Raw genomic sequence first — 25,956 nt, 5'->3', positions numbered from 1 at the left:
ACACGTTTATAAAGATAAAATTATATGAGAGGATATATATATATATATATATATATATATATATATATATATATATACATGGACATTTTTTCCTTAACTAAATCATTTTGTAATTAAGCATACTTTCTCAATTGCTGTTAGGCTCACTCTTTAATTTAGTTAAGATGTAAACATCTTGGAAACTTTTACTGAACACAGAAAAGATAATATGTAAATAGAGCAAGCAAACAAACATAATCCTCAAAACTTAAAGTCCAAAGTAAAGCAATGTTTACAACATGCCCTGGTTCAACAGGAACATGGAGATATGCTTATGCTTTTTAAGTGTTTGTATTCAGTTTTCATTTCAGAGTAAGTAAATGAGCAATATTTAAATTTTTTTAAATGTCTATTTATTTTTGAGAAAGAGAGAGAGAGAGTGTAAGCAGTGGAGAGGCAGAGAGAGAGAAAGAGAGAGAGAGAGACAGAATCCAAAGCAGGCTCCAGGCTCTGACCTGTCAGCACAGAGCCTGACACGGGGCTTGAACCCACAAACCATGAGATCATGACCTGAGCTGAAGTCAGATGCTTAACTGACTGAACCATCCAGGCGCCCCAAGGAGCCGTATTTAATGAAGAAATTTCATACAGTTTATATAAAGTTTTTATGTCTAGAACTTCACATCACCCAGCAAAAGCATTTTTTTTCATGCTCAGATGTTTGAGCCAGAAAGCAAAAGCATAGATATGCAGATTATTTAAAATGACAATTCTTAGTTTTAAAAAGAGTTTTCAGAAAGAAACATCAGAGAAAAATTTCTACCTGATAGCCAAGTCAAAGAGCATGATACATATCATTACTACAGTGGTTTTTTTCGTAGGTCACTGGTCAAGTCTCAAATGTGTGAATGGTAAGTTTGGGAGTAGGATGATGGACCACAAAGCAAAACTATAACCCACACAAACTTGTAATATAATCGAACATCACTACTGAAGCAAAACCACATTTCATGCATTTTTATCATGGGTGGGATACAATACAAACGATTAAGAAACTGAATGGCTAATTAGATTAGTATAACAGCTTATAAAACAAGGCAAAAAAATTGCATTTCTACAGTAAAGGCTACTGAGTCGAAGTGATAAATGATCATCATAGGAAAAGGATGTGAATCCCAGGACCTTAGGTCTCCATGTGTTTCCTGGGTTTTCGTGTCTTCTTGCCAATGTTGAACAACGTCAACAGAAATCCTTCTTAATCAAGTGGTAGTGGGATATGACATGGGATATCTTTACAAAGGTTCTTTTCTACATCCACATGAAAGGAATCCATGGACTCTTTGTAAAGGGACCAAAGTTTCAGAGTCTTTGTCAGAAGGAATTTCCATACAGTTTACTGGGTGTTTTCCCATAATGAGCAAGGAGGATGTCTGTTCCTAATGTCAGTCAATTGTGTGGCTTCACCAACTGAAAGTAAAATGCCTAGCGTTTGATCTGTTAAACAAGAAGTTATTGTGTCAGGGGACTTCCTGTGTTGAAGGGTTTCTAAATAGTTTTGAATCTTTTTTCTAGAATTTGAAAAAGGAGGTGTGCATCTTAGATGTTTATATTCTACTTGCTTTTACTCCTGTGATCTCACCTCCTCCCACAGCACAAGATTTTTTTGTGCCAGTGAGTCACATTTAAAAAAATTCTCTAAGCTTTATTTGCATTTTATTTTAATATATTGGAAACTTGAGAGGGTCCAGTCAGGGGTCTAATGGCATTCTTGATAATCACCTAGGCACAAGTTTTTGTTCCACATACCCTGGGCAGGCAAGCCCATGACTTCAATTTCTATTCAAAAGGCTGATAATTGCCAAACTTCCTCTGAGTTCCTGATAGCTTTATCTAAATTCCCAACTAATATTTCTTCTTGCCTGTCCTCAGGGTTATCAAGATCAACATGTCTACAATGTACAGCAGATTGACTATAGTTAATAATACCGTGTTGCATAGTTGAAAGTTGCTAAGAGAATAGATCTTAAAAGTTCTCATTACAAGAAGGAAATTTTGTAACTATGTGAGCTGATGGATGTTAACAAACCTTATTATGATGATCACTTTGCAAAATATGCAAATATTAACTCATTATATTGCACACCTGAAACTGCCATATTATATATCAAATATATCTCAATTAAAAAAGAAGATCAACATTCCATAGTGAATTCAACTTCTGTGAGCCTGCTTCTCCTTCTCTGTTTCTTGTTTCCATGAATGGCACCGCCATCCGCCCAGCTGCCCAAATCTTGTCCTCGACACCTGCTATTCCCTCATCATCTCAATTGGTTCCCAATCTTCTCCATTCTCTCTCCTAAAAATCTCTGAAATCCATCCACATTCTCCCCTAAGTCTGGCCAACACGATCTCCCACTGGACTTCTGTTACAAGCTTCCTACGTGGTCTCCCTACATGTACATTCTCCCATCCATTCCATCCTCCATCCTCAAAAGTATATTTTAAAAAATCAAATAAAAAGGTATATATTTAAAAAAAGCAATTCAGTGACTCCCTAACACATCCAAGATAAAGTTCAAACTCTATAGCAGCTTGCAAGACCTTCAAGGTTTTGTCACTGGCCACGTCTCCAGACTCAACTAATCCAAGTCTCGACTCAAAATATTAGACAACTATTTTGAACATTGTCTAAGACTTTTGCTTTGTGCTCTCACTGCCCAGTTTTTATGTATGAGATTTCTGATTTTAGAAACACTATTCCTCCCACCTGGCCAAATCCAAATTACCTTTTGACCTCTGCTTAGATTCCCTATCTGGAATGCTTTCCTAATTGCTTGAGTCTGGGTTTGGTATTGTATATTGTACTTCCAGGGCACTCTAACTTTCCCAGCAAATCATGGAAATTATGCTGTTTTATATGTGTATGTTGACATATCTAACTACCTCCACTAAGTTGACAACCACATGAAGGGAAAAAACATATCTGCCTTTCTGTGGTTATATTCTCTAGGCTCAGCCAAGGACATGGCACAGTGAGTCCTCAAAGATACTTATTAAATGGATGAGTAAGTGAATGTTTTTGTACCAATGACTCCCCATCCTTAAAAGAGAAGGTAACATAAATAAGAATATTACCTATTCCTTTACCAATGGATTTGGTAAGAATAGCTATCTTTGATTTGATTTATTAATAAGCTTTAGGTCTTAGAGTGGAGGAGAAGAAACAAAAAAGAGCTCAAACCTTAACTGTAGCTCCTGGGAAAAAAAGCCAGTTGCCGGTGTCTACTGGATCAAGACTGTCTTCTAAAATGACTTGTCTGTGAGCTGAGTTGATGATCAGGATGTTATCTAAGGCCCAGCAGGCTTCATACACCTCGCCTACATGCAGACTTTCCTGCTTCCACTGAAACTGGACGTTCTCCCCTTTGGCGTCTTCAGGAAGGTAGAGGATATGGATGATTGTGCTGATGTTGGAAGGGGCTCTGGAACAGATGGTGAGATGGGAATTGGTGCCATACAATAGAGTGCCATATAATAAATGAAACATAAAGTTCAACAGTATCCATTTTTTTTCTTTCTTATAGATCAATTTTTTAAATTAAGATTGTAGTTTCATTATCTCAACATTATATATATTACAGATTAAATACTCATTATTCCCACAGCCCTTAAATCTTTTGGGATACGCTGATGATTAAGATGTCCATATTAAGTGATGACAGTTTTAACATCAAATGTCTTCAAGGGCTTTACTTTCTTTAAATTTTATTTTGAGTTAGTTAACATACAGTGCAAGGTTGGTTTCAGGAGAGTTCAGAGATTCATCACTCACAGACAGCACCCAGTGCTCATCACAAGTGCTCGGCTGATACCCATCCCCCCCACCCACTGCCCTCCATCAACCCTTAGTTTGTTCTCTATCATGAAGAGTCTCTCGTGGTTTGTTTCTCTTCTCTTCTCTTTTTTCCCCCTCCCTCCCATATGTTCATCTGTTTTGTTTCTTAAATTCCACATACACGTGAAGTCATATGGTATTCGTCTTTCTCTGATTGACTTATTTTGCTTAGCATAATACATTCTAGCATAGCCAAACTATGGAGAGCTTTAATTTAAAAAAATTATTTTTAATTTACATCCAAATTAGTTAGCATATTGTGCAACAATGATTTCAGGAGTAGATTCCCTAATGTCCTCTACCCATTTAGCCCACCCCCCTCCCACAACCCCTCCAGTAACCCTCTGTTTGTTCTCCATATTTAAGAGTCTCTTCTGTTTTGTCCCCTTCCCTGTTTTTATATTATTTTTGCTTCCCTTCCCTTATGTTGGAGAGCTTTACTTTTAACAAAAGGCAGACACTGAGTGCATTCAAGTAAGCCAGTAAGGAATAATGGAAGAGAAAATGGCACACGCTTCTATGGTGCCTACAAAAAAAAGTGTTCCCAGCACAGTGTTTTTCATGTGGTAGACACTAAATGTTCAATAATTCAAATAATCTCACAGTTTATTTTATTTGATACTAAAAAAATGAGAAAAAACAATAAAAGTATTTTCTTAATTTTGATTCTTACCTTGAAATTTTCTATCAGAGACCACTGTATGTTGTTTTATAAGTCTTTGCCTGGTATTGTTTTATTTCTAATAATCATATACATTTTTATTTGTTTTGTCTATATGAATGTGAGATTTTCCATGAAAACTAATTGCTCTATAATTCTTCACAACGTCATCCAGATCAGTCTTTAAAAGCTTGATATAATTTAACATGATTTTTACCATATATCTGTTAGAATCCAGGCCCTTCTGCTATATGATAAAAGTACTTTTATTAAACATTTTATTCTACCAAAGTAGAAACCTGCTATAGTAAAAATGATTGCTTTTAGCTAAGATTAAAAGTGGTACTAAAATGCAAACTAGTGGTACCCTGGGCTTACTGTAAATTAGTTTTGAAAGGACTACAGAAAGGACGTATTTTTCACTTACTATTGAATTACATATATATCCAAAGAATTGTCAGTGTAGGTTATAGATGGTGTACCTTATCTTTGGGGGTAACCAGTTGCCTTTTTTAAAAAAATATTTCATAATGACTATGTTTTTTGCCTCAGAAAGAACTTAAACCAATGAAAATAGTGTATTTTAGTTCTAGGAAGTGATTGAAAACATGTTTACTCTGATCACTAAATGGTACGGAAAATTTGCTTTAATGAGAATGACAGCTTACAGCATGGTCTAAAATTGAAAGTCTTGTTTAGTGAAAAACAGCTGAATGTGATCTTCATATATTGTAATTAAATGTATACATTCATTATTTGTCATATCAAAAATATGTAGCCCTTTTCCAAAAAGAAATATCTCCGACAATTTACCTAAACTATGATATATAACTATTGGGTAGATAAAAAATGGAGGTATTGATACAATTTTCAATATTTATGCTGCCTTGCTTAAGTCATTTATATAAATAAGTATTCAATATGAATTCATTTTAATAACAACTACTAGAAATTAGAAAGAATAGCAAAATGCTGTTATAATATTGGCACAGCATGTCAGAGCTTGGCTTGTGCAGGTACTTATAGATTATATGTTATCCTGCCACAGAGAGAGACAGTTTCTTAAAATGCCTAAGTTAGAATCACTTATCTCAGTTTCTGGTTGAAGTAGACCTTGGACATATGACAATTTATAAATCTGAAATACTACTGGAAACTTTGGGCAGATTAATTTAGTTTTAAGCACTAAGAACCTAATATTTACAGTTCCTCCCTAATAAATCAGAATTGTTCTAACATAGAAATATGATAAGGAAACTAGCATGTAAAAAACCTGTACAAGACTGATGGAAAATGTTCTACTTCAGTTGTACTAAGAACTAAATCAATCAGGATAACTACTTTATAAAAGTTCAAGGTAGTTTTTTCCTTTAAATATCTTACTAGACCTAAAATTAAGCATCCATTTTGAATGCTGTTTTATGATTCAAGCTCTGCAGAAGTTGTAAGTATCATTTGAGTTTTGCTAACTTAACATTTTTTCAACTCGAGCGAGCTGCTTCTTAAGCATCCTACCTCATTTTCTTATCGAGGGATTTTTTTTTAATGAAAAAAAATGTAATAAAATGACCACCAGTTACATCACAATTATGTTAATAGAATTTTAGAACTGGCCTTTGGGAAGCTGGAAGGGAAATGACAGAACTAAACATTCAACGCGAAAGCCCCAGTGGCTATTAACTCATTACCATCACAGACTGGGAGAAATTTAGGTGGTAATCTCATATGGTCCTAGGTCTCCAAACCAGCCACTAGCCAAGCCACCTAGAGAGCTGGGTAATGTTACTTTGTGGAGGGTTCCATCATAAATGTTATTCTCCCAAATGTGCTTTAACCAAAAATAGTTTGTTATAGCTTCTACTAACCGTGGGAGATTCTGAATGGAAAATGCCACTTTTAACAATACTTCTTCAAATAGGGCAGATAATAATATGTGCAGGCATGTAATTCAACATAATTAACAACCAGACTACTTTTAACCATGAAGCATAAATTCGATGGTAGAATGAAGGCAAATAGGGAAGTAGAAATCCACCTACATCAGAATTTATGAAACTACTTTAAATGATAACAAACCTAATTTTCTCAAGCTGAATCCAGTCTGCGGTATTATTCTTGGCATATGACACGATGATGCTGGGGTCTGAGTAACTAAAGCGACATGAACCTGAACCTGTAAATAGCAATAACAGTAAGTTTCAAAGTTAAAAAAACAGTGTAATTGCATACCATCCTTCCTGATAAATGTGAGATAACTTTGTAACCATTTAAATATTTATTTAATTGCTTCCCCATTCTTCCAATTATGCTGAAATTTCTTGTGATCGGTTCTGATAAATACTATTTGATAAATAACTTTAGGAATCAGGAAAAAGGCAAACAAATTCTTCAGATTTCTTTACAGATACACAAAATTCTAAACTAAGTTACAAAATAAATACTGAGCTCTATGCCAAAAATATCTAAATATTATAGAATGATTAATAATACCATCGTGGTTCTTGCAAGTTAATATCAATTAATAGTGATTGCATTAAATAGTATATAAGTCATTAAATTGCACGAGGACGAAACACCATTCTTCTTCAGTGTGGGTCTTATTTAAATGATTAGACAGCATATAAGAAACTAAAATCCTGTAAAAATTCAAGTACTAAATGGATGAGAACTGTTAGATATGACTGATACTATTCTACTATAGCCCAACATTAAAGATTTTAAAAGAGAGATGTTATGTCCCATAGTGAACACTTATTTCTCACTATGATTTTCCATATTGGAAATGTGACCAAAGAAAGTTTTTAAAACTCTGACAAGGATTTGTTTCTACACATTCAATGAATTCATATAATAACACATAGCATAGGTTAGAATTTCAAAGATCTTCTCAGAATACCCGAAACAGCCATGAAAACATATGCCAGAAGTTTCTTGTAACTGAATAGCAGGATTTTTTTCATACCATATTAAAAACAAATGAACCAACAGAAAAAGAAATAGTTCAATTTATGTTTCAGTTTTACCCATCTGCTAGAGGAGCCTCAGTTTCAGCAAATGGCATCTGTGGACGGTTTTTACATTTGTAGTTCTCAGGAGTTCCAAGCTTTAATAGACTCATTTATTTTATTTCAGTGGTGTTTAGTACAACATCAGTTAGTCTGCAATCGCCAAAGTTGGCAATGTGCTAAAAGGCCAAACGGCAGTTTTCCCAGATTTGTTCTCACAGCCAAAATGTGGGTGCAAGAAAGGGTATTCAGAGGACAGCTACCCGGCCACCCTAAGCTCAAACAGAAGCCCACCTTATGCGCTTCTCATCACTCCTAAATCTTACCTTTCATAAGCAGCTGCTTAAAGTAAATATCAAGCTGTGGGGCTGGAATTGGAAGCGGCCAGGATTATGTGGGACAAACTTCCATACAAACAAGAATAGGGACTGGCAGAAAATCTGTTTATTTCAAAACAAAGTTCAAATCAGCCTAAAGAATTTAAATGGTATTTATGTGCCTCCTTCATGTTGTATACACCATAAGCTCTTAAGAGCAAATGTGTCAGAGGTGCATCCCTGAAAAAGGAATGGGTAGAACAAATGATAACCAAAAATGTGCCTTACAGGAGGCAATTCCTTGCAATTTGTTTACAAATGAAGAGAGAAGGAAAGCTGGTAAACATCAGAATAAAAACGTGTCCAAATAGGTCTTCTCTCCCCATCTCCTTACACCACCATCTCAATGTGGCGAAATTTAGTTTATGATGTACCCATAAGACACAAAGGCACCTGGCAGGTGAATCACTTTTCCTCAGCCACTTAGTCATTAAATTCTTTCATATCTAAAATATCAATACTTTTATGAATCCATCTTCTCCTTGCTGTTGTCAATAGACCCTCATTAGCTCTTGCCAGGACTCTGCAGTAGTGATTAGTTAGCCTCCCTGTCTCCAGCCTCACGTGTCCTTACCCAGCCACATTGTTGCCAGTGCTCTTCCTACAAGTAAACTGAATCCGGTTACCTCTCCGCTTATAATCCTTCAGCAGTTCCTCAGTACGGGAACCCACCCCCTGGTGGGAGAAAGATGCACAGTTCCTAGAGACCAAACATGTACCCTGGAGAACAGAACTAGCCCCGGTCACTGGAAAGGGTTCCCACGTGAAAAGATGGTCAAACACGGAAAGGAACTCCAACACGGGGATAGACAACTGGAAACTGGGACTGGGGAATGGGGTATGAGGGGCCAGGCAGAGAAGAGGTGCTGCCCAAGACCAGGGAACTGAAGAGGGAGAGCCTGAGCTGGAAGAAGTATCCCCAAGAGAACCAGTCAGTTCTGGATATCTGCCTCACTCTGAGGCCACCCCCACCAAACTCTCATTCCAAATGGTGCCAGTCTAGGGGCACCTGGGTGGCTCAGTTGGTTAAGTGTCCAACTTCAGCTCAGGTCATGATCTCGTGGGTTCGAGCAACACATCAGGCTCTGCGTTGAAAGCTTGGAGCCTGGAGCCTGCTTTGGATTCTGTGTCTCCCTCTCTGTCCCTCCACTGCTCATGCTTTGTCTCTCTCTCTCTCTCTCTCTCTCTCTCAAAAATAAACAAACACTAAAAAAATTTTTTTAAATGGTACCAGTCCAACGAGTAAACAATTTCCCACTCCCACTCTGAGTGTACTTGTTCACCATATATTGGGTACAATTTTTCTTCACAGAAACCCTTCTGAATTACAACCCCACCGTCACATAGCCTTCAGCCCGCAGAATAAGATTTTCACTGCCCAGACTGACAACGGTTACTTGACTCTGTCTGGGATGAGGGGAAGAAAGAGTTCATCAGTGTCCATGTGCACAGGTGGGTAATACCACCCCCAACCCCCTGCTCCCATCTGCTGTGGTGCCGAGTTATCACATACCTCAAAGCACCTTTTACACAGTGAAGAGACAGTAATAACCAGGCGCCACCTGCAGCAGGTACCTCTTTCTTTCCCCTCTTAAATCAAAGATCTTTAATTGCCAACACTGAAATTTAAAATCGGAAAGGAAAGACAAACTCAAATGTCAAATGCAAAATAACCTCTTCTTACAGATCTATTTTCTCCCCTTCAGATCCCTTCCAATGTAATCCTTCACTCTAATGTAGCAAATCTGCAAGGATTTAAAGAACAGCGGAAAGAGGGAAGATAATTCAGGATCATGGTTATACAAGTATGGTCTGAGAGCCACTGATGGACTTTAGCTGGTCTAAAAACCCAAACATTTTTGGGGTGCCTGAGTGGCTCAGTTGGTTGAGCATCCAACTCTTGATATCAGCTCAGGTCAAGATCTCATGATGAAGGGCGCCTGGGTGGCTCAGTCAGTTAAGCGTCTGACTTTGGCTCACATCACAATCTCACGGTTCATGGGTTCGAGCCCTGCATTGGGCTCTGTGCTGACAACTCAGAGCCTGGAGCCTGCTTCAGAATTTGTGTCTCCCTCTCTCTCTGCCCCTCTCCTGCTCACACTCTTATCTCTAGCTCTCTCAAAAATAAGTAAACATTAAAAAAATTAAAGAAAAAAAATAATCTCACGATGAGATGGAGACCACGTTGGACTCTGTGCTGACAGCATGGAGCCTACTTCGGATTCTCTCTCTCTGCCCCTCCCCCCAGCTTATGTGCATGCATGCATGTGCTCTCTCAATCTCTCTCTCTCTCCCATAAAAAAAAAAAAAACCCAAATACTTTATTTGGTTCTTGACAGGCAAATGAGGACAGTCCATATATTTTCATTTCTGTCCACAGCACGGGTACAAGTAACCTACAGAATGATTAAGCGTTCCTGAAGTTTTGTGTTCAAAAATAAAATTAGTGAAATTTTAGGAATTATGGAGGATCCCAATTCAACAGTCTAAGAAATCTGGCTCTCATGTAGAGCTACACATACAAAGATTACTGAAATACCCACAGTTTCGGGGAGGACAGGATATTTTGTGTTAAAGGCACTTCCATCAATGTTGTTTCCGGTTGGTCTTGGTTGTCAAGTCTTGATTTTAAATTGACAAATAAATTGATAAAGGATAAATATAAACCTACAGTTATTTACGGTAGCTTTCATTTACATTGTTATTGGTTATTTAGCCAACCCCACAGCAGACAGTGATGGATATTTTTCACCAAAAACGTTTCTAGTCTATTATTGTCTTAAATTTTGTCCTATGGCTTAAGAAATATATGCACTGAAATATAAACAGAAGCCATCTTCCCTGCTTTGCTAAAGCAGATAGCTACATTATGCCCTGCAACTGCCTTGCAATAAAACACTTCACTAATGATGTCCTGGATTTGTGCTATTGACTTCGTGCCCAGGCCTTTGTGCTTTTTTAATAACTTGCTTTGTATTATCAAGTTAATATAAAAATACTGGGTAATTTTTTTTTAATTTTTCAGAATTTTCACATAAAATCTTAAGTCTGAGCTCATTCTTATTAGGTTAATAGTGCAATCCATGTAGTGAAGAAAACCAGAAACACAGACAGTAATGCCCTCATCTTTTTGCCCACAAATGTGTATGTATCATATTCTCTACCCATCATACCAGTGTTTCCTGCTTTTCTCCTGTTCTGGTGGAGGAAGTGTTTCTATTCTAACCAATGTGATCTTCCTCATATGGCCTACATCCCATCTCCTCTTGCTCCTTGAAATTTCCCCTTTCTTTTTCCTGCATCATTCATCTCTCCCCCTGAGTTTCCTGGGTCATTTCTATCGTCATATAAATATCATCGAAACATACAAAGCACCTCCCATCTTTAAAAAAAAAAAGACTTTCTTGGGTGCCTGGGTGGCTCAGTCAGTTAAGCATCTGACTCTTGTCTTGGCTCAGGTCATGATCTCATGCTTCATGAGCTTGAGCCCCACATTGGGCTCTATGCTGACAGCGCGGAGCCTGCTTGGGATTCTCTGTTTCCCTCTCTTTTTGCCCCCACTTCAAAAATAAACAAACACTTGGGGTGCCTGGGTGGCTCAGTCGGTTAAGCGTCCGACTTCGGCTCATGTTGTGATCTCGTGGTCTGTGAGTTTGAGCCCTGCATTGGGCTCTGTGCTGACAGCTCAGAGCCTGGAGCCTGTTTCAGATTCTGTGTCTCCCTCTCTCTGACCCTCCCCCATTCATGCTTTGTCTCTCTCTGTCTCAAAAATAAATAAATGTTTAAAAAAATTTTTTTAAAGAAATAAATACTTAAAAAAAAACACTTTCTTGATGTCACCCCTCCTTCTGCTCCTTCCCATTCTATTTTTGTTCCCCTGCACAGCAAAACTCAAAGGGGTTATCCAGTGATGGTCAATAAATCTTCACATCCTATTCTCTTTTGCCACCCAGACAGGTTTCTACTGAAACTACTCTTGGTTAGGTCACTGGTGGATGGATGTTGCCAAATTAACAGATCCCAATTTCAAGTTACTTTACTTCTCAGGAGGATTTGTCACAGTCGATCTCTCCCTTTTTCTTGGATACTTTCTTCCCTTGGGTTCCACCACCTTCTCAATTTTTCTGCTGCATCACTGGCTGCTGCTTCTCAGTCTCCTTCATGTCCCATTTCCTTCCTGACCTCAAACTAGTTTAGTGCTTTTCTCTTCTCTTACCTACACCACCTCCTTTGATGGTCTTTCCCGCTTTCAGAGCTTTAAATAACATCTACAACAGATAATACCTAGGATTGTATCTCCCATGAGACTCACGCTTGCAAATCCAAACTGCCGTTTATCATTCCTAATGAACATCCCAAACTTATTAAGTCAAAACCGGAAGTACTGGTGTTCCACCTCCTGAATAGCCACTAGTCTTTTCATTTCAAATGATACCACACCAGATGCTCAAACAAACAAATGAACAAAAAAAACCCCTAGGGGTCATCTTTGATTCCTCCTTTTGCCTCACTTCCCACTTCAGCCCATCTGACTGTGCTGGGAGTTCTGCCTCCAAAATACTGTTCAGCTTATGTCCCTCTCTATTGCTACCACCTCAATCAAGTCATGAACATGTCTTGATGGTTTTCTTGCTCCCCTTTTATCCCCTGTGATCCATCATCCACACAGCAGTTAGGGGGTACAGAGTAGTCTTTTGGGGGCACCTGGGTGGGTCAGTCAGTTAAGCGTCCAACTCTTTTTTTTTCTTAATTTTTTTAAACATTTATTTATTTTTGAGAGAGAGACAGAGAGAGAGAGAGAGAGAGAGAGAGAGAGAGAGAGAGAGAAAGGGAGGCAGATAGAGGGAAACACAGAATCTGAAGCAGACTCCAGGCTCTGAGCTGTCAGCACAGAGCCCGACACAGGGTTCCAACTTAGGAACTGTGAGATTATGACCTGAGCCAAAGTTGACACTTAATCGACTGAGCCACCCAGGTGCCCTGAGTCCAACTCTTGATTTCAGCTCAAGTCATGATTTCACAGTCATGAGATCCAGACCCATTTCCAGCTCCATGTTGGGTGTGGAGCCTGTTAAGGATTTTCCCTCTATGCCCTTCCCCTGCTCATGTTGGCAATCTCTACCCCCCCCACCCCGTCTCTCTCTCTCAAACAAAACAAAAACAGAGGAGTCTTTTAAAATTTTTTGACATTCTATTCCCTGCTTCAAAACCTCTCAAGGCTTCTCAGCACACTAGGAACGAAAGGATGAGCTCCTCACCATGATACACAAAAATCCTTGGTGATCTGCAGTCTTGTACATCTTAGATCATCCCTCGTACCATGCTGCCTCTCATTTACTACATTCAAGCCATAAAGTGCCCTGGACTTTCTTTCTCTTCCCTGAACACTCCATCCCAGGGCTTCTGTGCTCCTTCACTTTGTCAATTTCCTCACACCCTACTGTCTCCTCGTTCCATTCATATCTTTCCCCACTGGTTCCCTCCTCTCCCTCAGGTACCTGTGCAAATATCACCTCCTCAAAGAAGCCTTCCCTGAGCACTCAATCCGAAGAGGTCTATCCCAATCGCCAACCTCCATTTTATCACTCAGTTTTGTATTATTCATAGTACTACCAGTATTTAAATTTATTGTTTATTTAATTATTTACTGGCTCATCGTCCATATCCTGTTAGGAAGCAAGTTCCATCAGAGTAGGAACTATGTGCGTCTTGCCCATTACTTATGTCCCTAGTACCCACAACAGCGCTTGGTACACAGTAGGAGCTCTATAAATTCTGGCTGAATCACAAAGAAGTTTGCCATAATGTTTTTACTTCAAATTCTCCATTTCTTCCTTTTTACTGAGTGGAGTTTCTAGTGAAAAAGGGTACTGTAACAGTAGATGAGACTTAAGGACTTTTGACTTGCCTGAAAGAGTCAAAGTATAAAGAGACTCGACAGCATACTTTAGAATATCTATATTGCATATTTCCTCACCACAGATTAACTGGTACTGCTGTATAGTCAACAGGGTAATAATTCCCACAAATTAATTAGAAAATGCTCTAAGATGACTTGAACGGTTCCATAATCCAGTCTGCTTTCAGAATAAAAATATCAGAGACAAATTACACCAGTAATTATGGCACATTTTTATCAGCCAGATAAAGTAATGTGAAGAACAATGACAGCCAGATGAATGATTTTGCTTATTAGTAAAGTCTTATTATAATGGCCCAGCAAAATTGAAAACGAGCAATTTGCTAAGTCATACAAGGTAGTCATAAGCCACACAGAATATCACCCCCAAGGCACGAGTTCTCATCTCCCCATCAGGAATCATTTTCTACTGTATTAAAAAGTTTCTCAAATGCAATATCTTCTTGATTGTGGCATTATCTTGTCTCTTTAAGTTGATTTGTTTTGTTTCTGTTGAAACAAATTCTGTTGAATATTTGAATAGATTAACACACTGGTCTAAGGGGAAAAAAACACTTTTACATTTAGGAAGAAACTTAATACAATTGTAACCTTATAGAAAAATGTTACTTTTCTTTAAAGTTTATTTGTTTATTTAAGTAATCTCTACACCCAATATGGGGCTTGAACTCATGACCCCAAGATCAAGAGTCACATGTTCTTGGGGCGTCTGAGTGGCTCAGTTGATTAAGCGTCTGACTTTGGCTCAGGTCATGATTTTGCGGTCTGTGGGTTCGAGCCCTGCGTCAGGCTCTGTGCTGATAGCTCAGAGCCTGAAGCCTGCCTCTGAGTCTGTATCCCTCTCTCTCTCTCTCTGCCCCTCCCCCACTTTTACTCTGTCTCTGTCTCTGTCTCTCTCTCAAAAATAAACATTAAAAAAATTTTTTTTTAAAAAAGGAGTCACATGTCCTTCTGACTTAACCAGCCAGGCACCCTGAAAAATGTTACTCTTTTTTTCAAAAATTCTTAAATGTTTATTTATTTTTGAGAGAGAGAGAGACAGAGAGAGACAGAAAGAGAGAGAGAGAGAGAGAGAGAGAGAGAGAGACCATGAGTGGGGTAAGGGCAGAGAGAGAGGGAGACACAGAATCCAAAGCAGGTTCCAGGATCCATGCTGTCAGCATAAAGCCTGATGTGGGGCTTGAACCCATGAACTGTGAGATCATGACCTGAGCTGAAGTCTGACACTTCACCTACTGAGCCACCCAGGAGCCCCAAAAAATGTTATTCTTAATTGTAATGTTATGGATTGAGAAAATCTTTGATGGTAGGTGCAGGTTAACGTGTCATATAGGTTTAAACATATCTTATTTAATTTGTCTCACACGAGGGAAGTCCACATGATAATAAATTCAATGTTAGCATTACTGATAGTTCTATATAATTTTTTTACTTTACCTTTTTTAGAGTGAAATTTCCTCTGATACAAGCTATCTTTCAGAGAGGAAAGCATGCACAGCAGGTAAGAGAGGATGGGGGAGGCAAGCTGCCTAGGCTGCAATCTGGGCTTGGACCCTTCTTAGCTGTGTGACGTTAGGCAAATCACTTAGCTTTTCTGTGCCCAGTTTCCACATTTGTAAAACATAAATAATAATAGCAATCTCTTCATAGTACTGTTGTGAACAGTAAGGAGTTAACACATGAACAGGGCCTATAAAACAGTTCTTGGCTCATACTGTTTAAAAGATTTCAGTTATGATTCAATTTTTTTTTGTTTCACTTCGCAAATTCATTTATCCTAGAAAAAGGAGCACATTTCTGACCATATTTGTTCACGGGCTAAATATTACATTGAATTGTTCCTTATCAAAGAACTTACAGTGCATTTTTCCTATGGCTTCTTTTATTTTGTGCCATTTCCAGGCTCTTCAGTGGAAATCCTATACATTCAACATGGAAATAAAAACTGAGACCAAAATGAATAAACTACTTGTTTGTTAGCATCACTGGTAAATGCATGAGTGGGGAAGAGAAGAGTCTACCTGATAAGAAATGAAGGTGCTCTGGGAGAAGGATAGCAAGACAAAGCAGTATAAGCAGATACATTTCCTAAGGGCCACAGAATTGCTGGAGTAGAGTTGAAAATTTGGTTTTACAGTTCCTAGCATCCAAACAAGACAGAAACTCTGATCAGGTAGAGTTTTAGTAGCACTCATCAAGAAAATACATTCTAATAACTCAAGAGAACAATAACGGTTGCTATGAACAGGTAGGTACCACTATGTGCATGCCTACTTTGCAAATGAGGAAACTGAGGCAAAGAGAAGTTGAGAAGTATACTGGGGGGGGTGGTAAATGAAATTCAGAATTAGACAGACCAGAACCCACACTTTTGGCCACTTCACTGTACTGCATTTGGTGAACAAAAACACACTTAAAAACAAACAAACAAAAAACAGTGCTACATTTTCACCTGGTCACAACAGGTTGGGATGGGCTTCTGTACTGCTACTTCTACTCAGGCTTATGACTTGAAGCCATAATGGCCGGTTTTTGGTGTAGAGAGAAAAGCCTGAAGGACAGAGCCACCTCTAGCCTAAATATCCCTCCAGTCACCAACTCAGCTCTCAGGTTTTATGGTAGGAGCTGAGTGACACTGCATCTAGAAGAAACATGTTTACTTGGGTGTCATTTCTCTGCAGGTTCCCTAAACATTTCTCCTTTCTCTGCCCTGCGGCCAGCCACCCAAGCCTCTGGACCCTCTTCCTACATATTTATTAAATCTATACGTTTCCTTTACCTTCATCACAGCCTCCTTAGATCACCTCTCACCCCCAAGATCAATGTGATAAACTCCTAACTGGGTTTTCAGAACAAACACAAAGATTAACCTTCTCCCAAAGAGTTTCTTTGTCATTTGCTTTAAAATCTATACAAAGGCATTTTAAAGAGATTTTAAAAAAACTGCATTCCAAAAAAAGCAATATCCTCACATTTCCCAATTTAGACAATTTTAATTATGTGAAAAGCATGAACCTGATATAATACGGCAACCAGGATTAAATTTAAGATGCCAGGTAATCCACATCTGTATTCTAAGTAACAATTTCTGTAATAACTCTTAAATCTGTTTCTGAAATAATCATTGCCATAGAGAAACCATTAATATTTACAAGTGTCAAACAGTACCTAGTACTTGTTATTTAATAGTGAAAGAATAAAAAGAATGGCAAGGCTTATTTCTCTATGGCTGCTTCCTTTTACTGTTAGAGCCTCATCACTGTAATTCTAAAAAATATTTTATTGTAATCTTAGTCTGATCTATGAATCATTCTCCTCAATTTAAAATTACAACCTAGGGGCACCTGGGTGGCTCCACTGGTGAAGTGTCCAACTTCAGCTCAGGTCGTGATCTCACAGTTCACGAGTTTAAGCCCTGCATGGGGCTCCGTGCTACCAGTGCAGAGACTGCTTGGGATTTTCACTCTCTCCTCTTTCTCTGCCCCTTCCCCACTCGCACTTTATCTCTCAACATAAATAAACTTAAAATAAAAAAATAAAATAAAATTACAACTGAAATTGGTATCAACTTCTACCCCTGGTTATATTTAAATAGCTCTATCCCTAGTATAATTTAGAAAAAAATAGACAACTAACTTTCCACTTCTGTTACAGGAAGCCAGGCTAAGATGATTCATCTAGCAATCCACCAATTAATTGATGAGTCAACCAATTATCGAAAGTATTTCTTATGTCAGAGATACATGCAAACTCAAAAACCCAGTTAACATTCTTGTGACAAAGTCCCGTTTCTGTTGACTTTGGCTGTCATTTAGGAAACGGTAGGAAATGCATACCCTTTGAACCACCTTTCCCACTTAAGAATATCATTTAGTACATTTATTCAAGGCTCTTGTGGTGACACAATGGCAGTCTGCATGGCTCTTGTGTTGGCTGTTCCTTCTGCCAAGCTGACCCTCTTGCACAGTTCAGGCCTCTGTCCAAGGGTTACAGCTCAGAGGCCTTCTCCTAGCCACCTCCAAGAAAATGCTACCCCTCACTTGCTGACCCCTGACTTATTTTTTCATCACATTTATTACTCGCTGACACATTCATCTGTCAGCACCCCCATCAGAATGCCACCTCCACCAGGGCAAATATTTTGTCTTGTAAATCCTGTCTCTCCAGTGCCTTGAGAGCTGCTTCACAGGGAAGAGGAGCTCAGTGAACAGTTGTTGAAAAACATGGTTGAAATAAATCTAGGAAAGAATCTGTTAAACTCTAGGAAGAGAGTCTTTTGGAAATACGATACCATTCTCCTCCTCCTCCTCCTCCTCTTTCTTCTTATCTTTTTTAAAATGTTTTATTTAAAAATTAAATTTTTTTTCTCACTTTCTCTCCCATGATTATTTATTTATTTAAAAAATTTGGGGCACCTGGGTGGCTCAGTTGGTTAAGCGTCTGACTACAGCTCAGGTCATGATCTCATAGTTCGTGGGCTTGAGCTCCACACTGGGCTCTGTGCTGACAGCTCAGAGCCTGAAGCCTGCTTCTCTCTCTGCCCCTCCTGCATTCACCCTCTGTCTCTCAAAATAAATAAACATTAAAAATTTTTTAAAAAGTTAAAAATTTATTTAAGTAAATTAATATGCAGTGTTATACTAGTTTTAGGTACACAATATAATGATTCAACAATTCTATACATTACTCAGTGATCATCATGGTAAATGTACTCTTATTATTATCTCTTTTGTGTGCTTCGCAGCAGATTAAGGAGATGGGGTGGACTTACAGCCTCAGTCTACTAGCACAGAGACCGATGCTCTTGTAGGAAGAGCCAGAGGGGCAGCTCGTTTGATCTCCCGTGCTGAGGTTTGTTTGGGTGACAACATTACATGGCTCTATTTAATATCTTTTCCTCATGATAAAACAAGCTACAAGTTTAAGTTAACCATAACTGATTGAATAAGGATATGGTAAGTATTTTGGTATTTCACTGGGGGCTGCCTTAACTAGAACAGATGTCATCACCATACTTTCAGACAGAGTGTATTCCTAGTTAACACCAGTTCATTCTTGTCACCCAGTCCTAGGATTTAGGACCCCGGTGGGAAGAGAGTCATGAAAATGAATACTCTCACTTTAGAAATGAGCTGCCAGAGGTCCAGACAGCCTCCACCACTTGCCTAAGCTTATGTGGCAAGGTCAACTGGCAGGGATGACTGTATGGCCTGACTCCTGATTCAGTGCTCTTTTCCCTTCCCTGTTTATACCAACAGCAAAAGTTGTTCGTCAATAAAAATGAGTCTTAAGACAAGGAAACATGCTGTATGGTATTAAGAGTGTAAAGAATACATGGTGTAAAATATCTACATTAAAAAAGCATTATTTTGCATTCATGATTTTAAGGACTAATAATTTATTGGGAATCAGAACACTAGCTGCAGCAGTATATAGAAATCTTCATGGGGCGTCTGGATGGCTCAGTTGTTGGGCACCTGACTCTCGGTTTCGGCTCAGGTCATGATCTCACAGTTTGTGAGATGGAGCCCCACATCTAGCTCTGTGCTGACAGTGTGGAGCCTGTTTGGGATTCTCTCTCTCCCTCCCTCTCTGTCCCTCCTCTGCTTGTGCTCTTTCTCTCTCTCAAAATAAATAAATAAACCTTAAAAAAAAGAAATCTCCATGGTCTTACAAAGGAGTTGTGAGATAAGCAAAACAACAGAATATTAAGTAAAGGGAAGTCTGGAAATGACAATAAGTTTATCAGAATGTAAACAAAGATGCATCAAAATAACATATATCAATGGAATGCTCAATTCTAACATGTTAGTGTAGACAGTCACAGTGTAGATAGAAGTAGATTCACTATGAAGCTGATGAAGGTCAACCTTCAGGGCCCCCTCCCTTTTGTGAGCAACTTCCAAGGCCCTGGGAGGACCTCTAGTAATGTGCTTACAGGGCCATGTTTTATAATACTGGTCAAGACCGCCATCTGCATTCTGACTACTCCCTCACCATATTCCCCTCATGTCCGATAGTGTTGGAGTGGCCATGGCTGCTTTTGAGATTCAGCTAAGGCGAGTTGAGTCTGAAAATAAGGTTATTTTGGTTTAGTGTGATATGGTGAGGTACTTATGCAGGTTGCTTTCATTTTATAGTGTACACGTTCTCAGCATAGAAAGAGCTTCCAGGTACATTCCTTCTGCCTGCTGTGCTGACATACTTAGCACTGTGACTCAAGGACCATGGTGATAAATTCTTTAACAAGTGATGGCAATTCAAGAGTAATTATGCTTAGTGATTGTGCAAGAAAAAGCCCTGAACTCTTACAGTTCATACCTGAAAGAAGGTAACAATTTTTCAATTTGATAATGATCCTAAACATTTAAATGATGTTATCAATAAGGCGTTGTGAAGGTAAAATGTTAATAATTACCAAAAAACCCCCTCTGAACCACGAAGCTAGAAGCAGAATTATCTTTCTATTCCCTTTATAGAAAATATTATAAAATTGTCATTTGAAGAGGTAATTTAAGAATATGCAGCCAGGGTGCACCTGGATGGCTCAGTTGGTTAGGCTTTTTGACTTAGGCTTTTTCCCACGAGAGAAAAAGTTAGCAAACAACACAGGCATTTTGCCTTACCTTCTACATTAAAAAGTCACCCCCAGGGGGCGCCTGGGTAGCTCAGTCAGTTAAGCTTCCGACTTCGGCTCAGGTCGTGATCTCACGGTTTGTGAGTTTGGGCCCCATGTCGGGCTCTGGGCTGACAGCTCAGAGCCTGAAGCCTGCTTCAGATTCTGTGTCTCCCTCTCTCTCTCTGTCCCTCCCCAGCTTGGGCTTGTCTCTCATTCTCTCTCTCTCTCAAAAATAAACAGGCATTAAAAAAAAAAAGAATATGCAGCCAAAAATTTCAAGGAAAACAGTATCATAGAGCATTTCATTTAGTTAACAAAGATATTGTATTTCTGGATTTGTGATTTTAGAGTATTGTTAGCTTCTAAAAACTTGTAATTTGTTGTGATTTCTTGTCTCATTCTTTTTAAGTTTATTTATCTATTTTGAGAAAGAGAGAAAGCGCACAAGTCAGCGCAAGAGCAGAGAGAGAGGGAGAGAGAGAATCCCATGCAGGCTCTGTGCTATTAGCAGGGAGCCTGACATGGGGCTCAATCCTATGAATCACAAGATCATAACTTAAGTCAAATTCAAGAGTCGGATGCCCAACTGACTGAGCCACCCAGGCATCCCTTTTTGCTCATTCTAAATAAACATTCACATTTGCATCTAATTTTGAATGTGTAGTGCTGTGTATTTTTCCTCTGAGAGATTCTAGCCTTACCCAAAATTATATAAGCTTCAAATGTAGACTCACACAACCTAGACCCACCCCTGTTCAGAGCAGGTACTTCATTCATGTTCCTTCCTGCATTTCATAAATGTCTTAAATCACAGGTCCTAAAGCACAGAGGTCTAGATTACATAGTTCATTTTCCACTTTGCTTAGCATGGCATATTCAAGCAATAAATGTATTTTAATGCAGGACAGCATTGAAAAAGAGAACAAAAAGTTATCGTTTTCTTCTCTATTACTTAAGGCAGATCTGGCTCAATCAAAACATTCTTAAAAGGAAATGATCACATTATAACTGCATTAAGATTGATGGAATGACTTTTAAATAATTGTTTGCTTACACTGGACACGCGCCAGTCACGTTTGGCGTATGTTAAAGATGAACCTGAATGAAACCTACCTACAGTAACCTTCAGGAACCTGTAACTTCTGGGCCTTGTTTTCTGGAATATGACTGAGAAAACCTCAAAAAACTGTTAGAGTTCATAATGCCAAGAATACACAAGCCCATGAGCAAATAGCAATTATGTGCTAATGAATGAAACCCCTAGTAAGTGCATTGAAAACCTGTTCATTGCACGATAGCCCATTGAGCATAACATATGTGTGTGGAGGTTACAAATACCTTCTAGGGCCAGGAAGTTTCAAAAATTCCCAAATGAACATTTCCATTTCTCCTCATCCCTCTCAGGTGGTTGCCTAAAAAACTAAACAGCTTAAAAAAATAGTTTAATTTGGTATAAAATCAAGGCCACTTAAAAAATAATAATATTCGTAATTTCTACTATGAAGCATTTAAGATTTATTTCCTTCCTCAGGATCACAGCCACACAGGTCCATAATCCCTTGAGGTAAGACAAATTTCAGGACCCAAGTTACTTACTTACATAATTAATTTACGGATGTCAGAAAGGTGATATGCACAACCACATGTTATGCTGCATCCCCAGCCAAGTCTGGGGCAATCCTCTGCAACCAAACACATTAGTATTTCTGCAATGAAATGCATGAAGATCGTGTAAGTCGTATCAATAAAGATTATAAGTAGCTTTAAATTATTTCAAATCAGGACTTGCTGACAGATGAATCCAGGTCACATTAGGCTTTGCCATCATGTAAATTAAAAAAAAATAGCCGAGTGGTTTTTCCGAGTTTTTTTGTCATTTGGAATTACAGATTAGGGACTGTGAGCCTGCATCTCCAGAAGCTCCCTTTATTTCCTTTTACTCTTAAAGTAGAAGCAAAGTCACATGGTTTTAGTCTCCCAATGCCTGGGCAGTTTTGTTTTTATTTGGTTATGCCCTTCTCCACAAAGCCCAGGACTTCACAAAGTAAATCAGAACAGAAACAATGGAAGGAGCTACTGTCGTCTTGGGAGGCTGCCGCTTTCCTCAAAGCTCTGCCTGAAAAACAAGCTGCCTTTTTAAATGTTGCACAGAGCCCCAGAAGGAGGAAAGAACTGATCTCACAGAATTTATAGAGGGGGCAAAGCACTGCCAGAAATCATGCCTCTGGATAGCAGAGCAGGGCCCATAAATACTGAAGGCTGGAGGAGTTATTTGGACGGAGCCCTGCTGAGGATTCCCGCAGCTCAACTGCTGCTGCTGCCATTACTCAAAACTCAGACCTCAGAGACAAGCAGGGCTTCGGGAGCTACATGTAAACCACAGCATTTGATATAGAAAGATCATAAAGTTATGAAATGGATGTAATCTGGCTACTTAGAACTCCCTGCTATGACCGGTGCAAATCTTAACAGGATCAACCCATCTTCTCATCTTTCCAAGGTAGATAAATGGAAGACAGGACCATTAACTCGAGGTTGTAGTGAATGGAAAGAGAGAAGAGATGAATGGGGAGCTTTTACAGAAGCTTTTAAAAAGCTAGACACTGTCATTCCCAGGGGATATTACATGTTACTATAGGCCAGGGCATTCAAGAAAGGGACTTGCCTCATTCTGTATTGTGACAAATGTGATGAAGAACCTGGAAATACTGGTAAAATAAGCAGTTCTGGCAGTTACCTACCCTTTTCTTGCTAAGAGTGATTTTTGAGGACAGTACTTCTCACTGAGGAGTAAATAATCTCGCTGTCACCCAAAGCGTCAAGAAACACAGTGAAAAGCATATCTGCTATTTTGTAATTCATCTTCTTCAAAATAATTCTGCCATAAGCAAATCATAGATCATTATTATGCAGATGATCAATATTTCTATAGTTTTACAAAATTCTGTTCAAATATTTTACTGGAGGCAGTTGTGCATGTTAACTTCCAGTAACCACACTAATGTAAAACAATGATTACATTATACTTGGATTTTTATTTCCTTTGTTACTGAGACTGCCAGAAATATCTTAAGGGAATTAGCCCATGACATCAAAATAACCTACTATAAATAGAGCAACATCTTGATAACATGCATAAAAGTACTACCTGATGAATAGTCATTAAATGATGACTCTCAATTTTAGGCACATAATGCTCTCATTTCCAGGATAACTGGTTTAATGTTTCTTAGTTTTCATGTTTGTTTTTTATTTCTCTCCTAGAACAAAAACTTCAATTTTATTACCCTTTATGTACTGTGCATTATGTTTTGTTATGTGGCACATCTATATCTATTTGTTCCATTAGTTTGTAAATTTCGTAAAAATGTAATCATGTTTCTACTCTAGTAGTGAGCTAGCTTCTTGCCTTATAATCTTTGAAACAAATTGTTTTTACTACATATTACCTTTCTGTAGATCAGTTGTCCACAGAGTACTTTGGAATGTAAAATTCACGGAAAAGGGGAAAAAATCTACCTGAGAAGATGAGAATTTGGCCCCACGTGGACTATTTTACGAATTCTCAGACCATGGCTAACAGGGATGTTCTCAGCTGAGCCAAGAGTCTCCCCCACTCCTTGGAGGCATCTGGTTAGCTGTTTACCCCATGTCTCGCTGTGGCTATGTCCTGCTGTGTGGGGCTGCTTCAGGCTCTCATAAAGTACAGGCTGGGATCGCCTGGCCTGTGTCTGTATCAAGACAGCAGCTCATGCCTTGCTGAAGTTCAGGGGCTGTAGCCAAAGGGGCAGCAGTCTGATTTGTGGGTAAGAAGCAGGGAAGGAAAAAATGGTTACTGTATCGGATAATGCTTTGTGGCAGCCCTGGGAAGCATCCTGGGGCTTCTCAGTCCCAAATGACAGGGATGAGAATTGTGACTGAAAGGAGCCCACAGATATGACTTTAATTAAGAACGGCTCCATTCCGCATGAGAGGAGATCCTCGAATAACTCTTGGATGTGTCAAGAGCAAAGGAATTCAATTTTGGTAAAATAGGATGACTGAAGTTGAGATAAATTATTATTTTATTAATACAAATTGTCAGCTTAGAGAAATCAACATGTCCAAAATCTTTGATTGTCCCAAAAGATCAATCAGTTAATCAATCACTTGAATATGGAAATAGAGAGTTTATGTCTCCACCTCTATTTTGTCCACCAAAAAATATCCTTTGAGGGGGGATTATTGCATATTTTTAGCTGAAGTAGCATATTTCAAGGACAGTACTGTTAAGGACCATTATATGGAAGTAAAATGTCCATTTTAAGCATCTACTGAAAACTGATATTAAGGATTAAGGGAGGCCAAATAAAGTACAACAGTAAAAATCCTCAAAAATATTCTGTACTTACACTCAAAACATATTTCCTTTAAACTCAAAAAACCTCTTCTATGGTGTAGAAAAAGGGTTGGGTTTTAAAAGCAACTCGTCCTTACTTCCTGTTTTGTATTCGTTTATCTTTAGAATGAGGCTACTGGCAATAATTTGTTTTGACCGACTTTGTTAGTAAACAGGCTACTGGATCTACAAACCTTTCTTACTGAATAAATGTGACAGTATGTGATTTATTGTACTTAATATTTTGCCCCTTAGTCACTTCCTTGGCTGAAATCCCCAAACATCATTAGGTGACTTCTTTCAGTTTATGGCAGATGGACAATGACCACAGGATATAAAATGAACAGCTGTCCTCCTCCCCTTTTGTACCTTTCTCTCTTTAAGTCCTATTCCCATTCTCTCAGTTCCAAAATATTTTTATTTTTTCCTCTTTACTGCCACTCCTATCATGAGAGAGAAAGGAACCAATTCTCTCCCAATTTATGGAATACGATGCTATTTTCAGCCACTTTTGGATGCCCACCCATTTGCAAGTTTCTTCCCAAGCCCATAGCATAGAACTTTCAACAGATCCTATGCTGGGAGAAACATAAGGAAGAGAAATGCAAAATGTGTCAGGCTTTGCCAGGTTCCCTGTCAAGCAGCCCTCCTTTTCTCAGGGCCAAGGCCATACAACCTAGCCCTAGTGCTTAGGTCTGGCTGATTTTCTAGGACTGATCCCCACCTTAGGCAGCAGGTGTTAAGTCCTGCCCCTCCCCAACCCCAGCAATTTGAAAATTCAGCATTACCACCCTTGCTGCAATTCCGGCTTTGACCTTGATCTTAAGGTCTTAGAATGGCCTCTGCCTTGTCTCCCTGCAGGCTTCCATCTCTCTAACCTTCATTGTGGTGATTAGCCTCTAAAGCAGTACCACACCTGCTCTTAGCAGTCTCCCTTCCAAATGATAAAGTCCTGCCACTGGACCTCCCTCTGTCTGGATTTTCCAACAGGCTGTGCTCTCACTCTTCTCTGTGGTCTGCACCCATTTCTTGGCTTTTTCTCACACATGGACCCCCCCAGCCCCCCACCTATTTGGTAAATAAAGTCCTTGCAGGTTGGGCAGTGTCTTGGGTTTGGCTTTC

The 25,956-nt window shown here is 38.9% G+C and overlaps 1 protein-coding gene across 3 annotated transcripts in view; it reads right to left on the bottom strand.

The window, feature by feature from the left end:
* The window catches only part of RELN (reelin), a 525,148-nt gene that overhangs the window by 223,397 nt on the left and 275,795 nt on the right, over window positions 1-25,956 (bottom strand). For all 3 annotated transcript variants that reach the window (XM_019451245.2, XM_019451247.2, XM_053898155.1), the window contains exons 9-10: window positions 6,612-6,708; window positions 3,221-3,461 (exon numbers count right to left, since the gene is read on the bottom strand). In XM_019451245.2, the coding sequence (XP_019306790.2) occupies window positions 3,221-3,461; window positions 6,612-6,708 (338 nt within the window). The remainder of the gene's footprint in view (window positions 1-3,220; window positions 3,462-6,611; window positions 6,709-25,956) is intronic.

Source organism: Panthera pardus, unplaced genomic scaffold (genome assembly GCF_024362965.1).
Source record: "Panthera pardus isolate Hobbes unplaced genomic scaffold, ASM2436296v1 HiC_scaffold_8, whole genome shotgun sequence".
Taxonomy (NCBI): Eukaryota; Metazoa; Chordata; class Mammalia; order Carnivora; family Felidae; genus Panthera; species Panthera pardus.
This window is presented reverse-complemented; position numbering and strand designations above follow the sequence as displayed.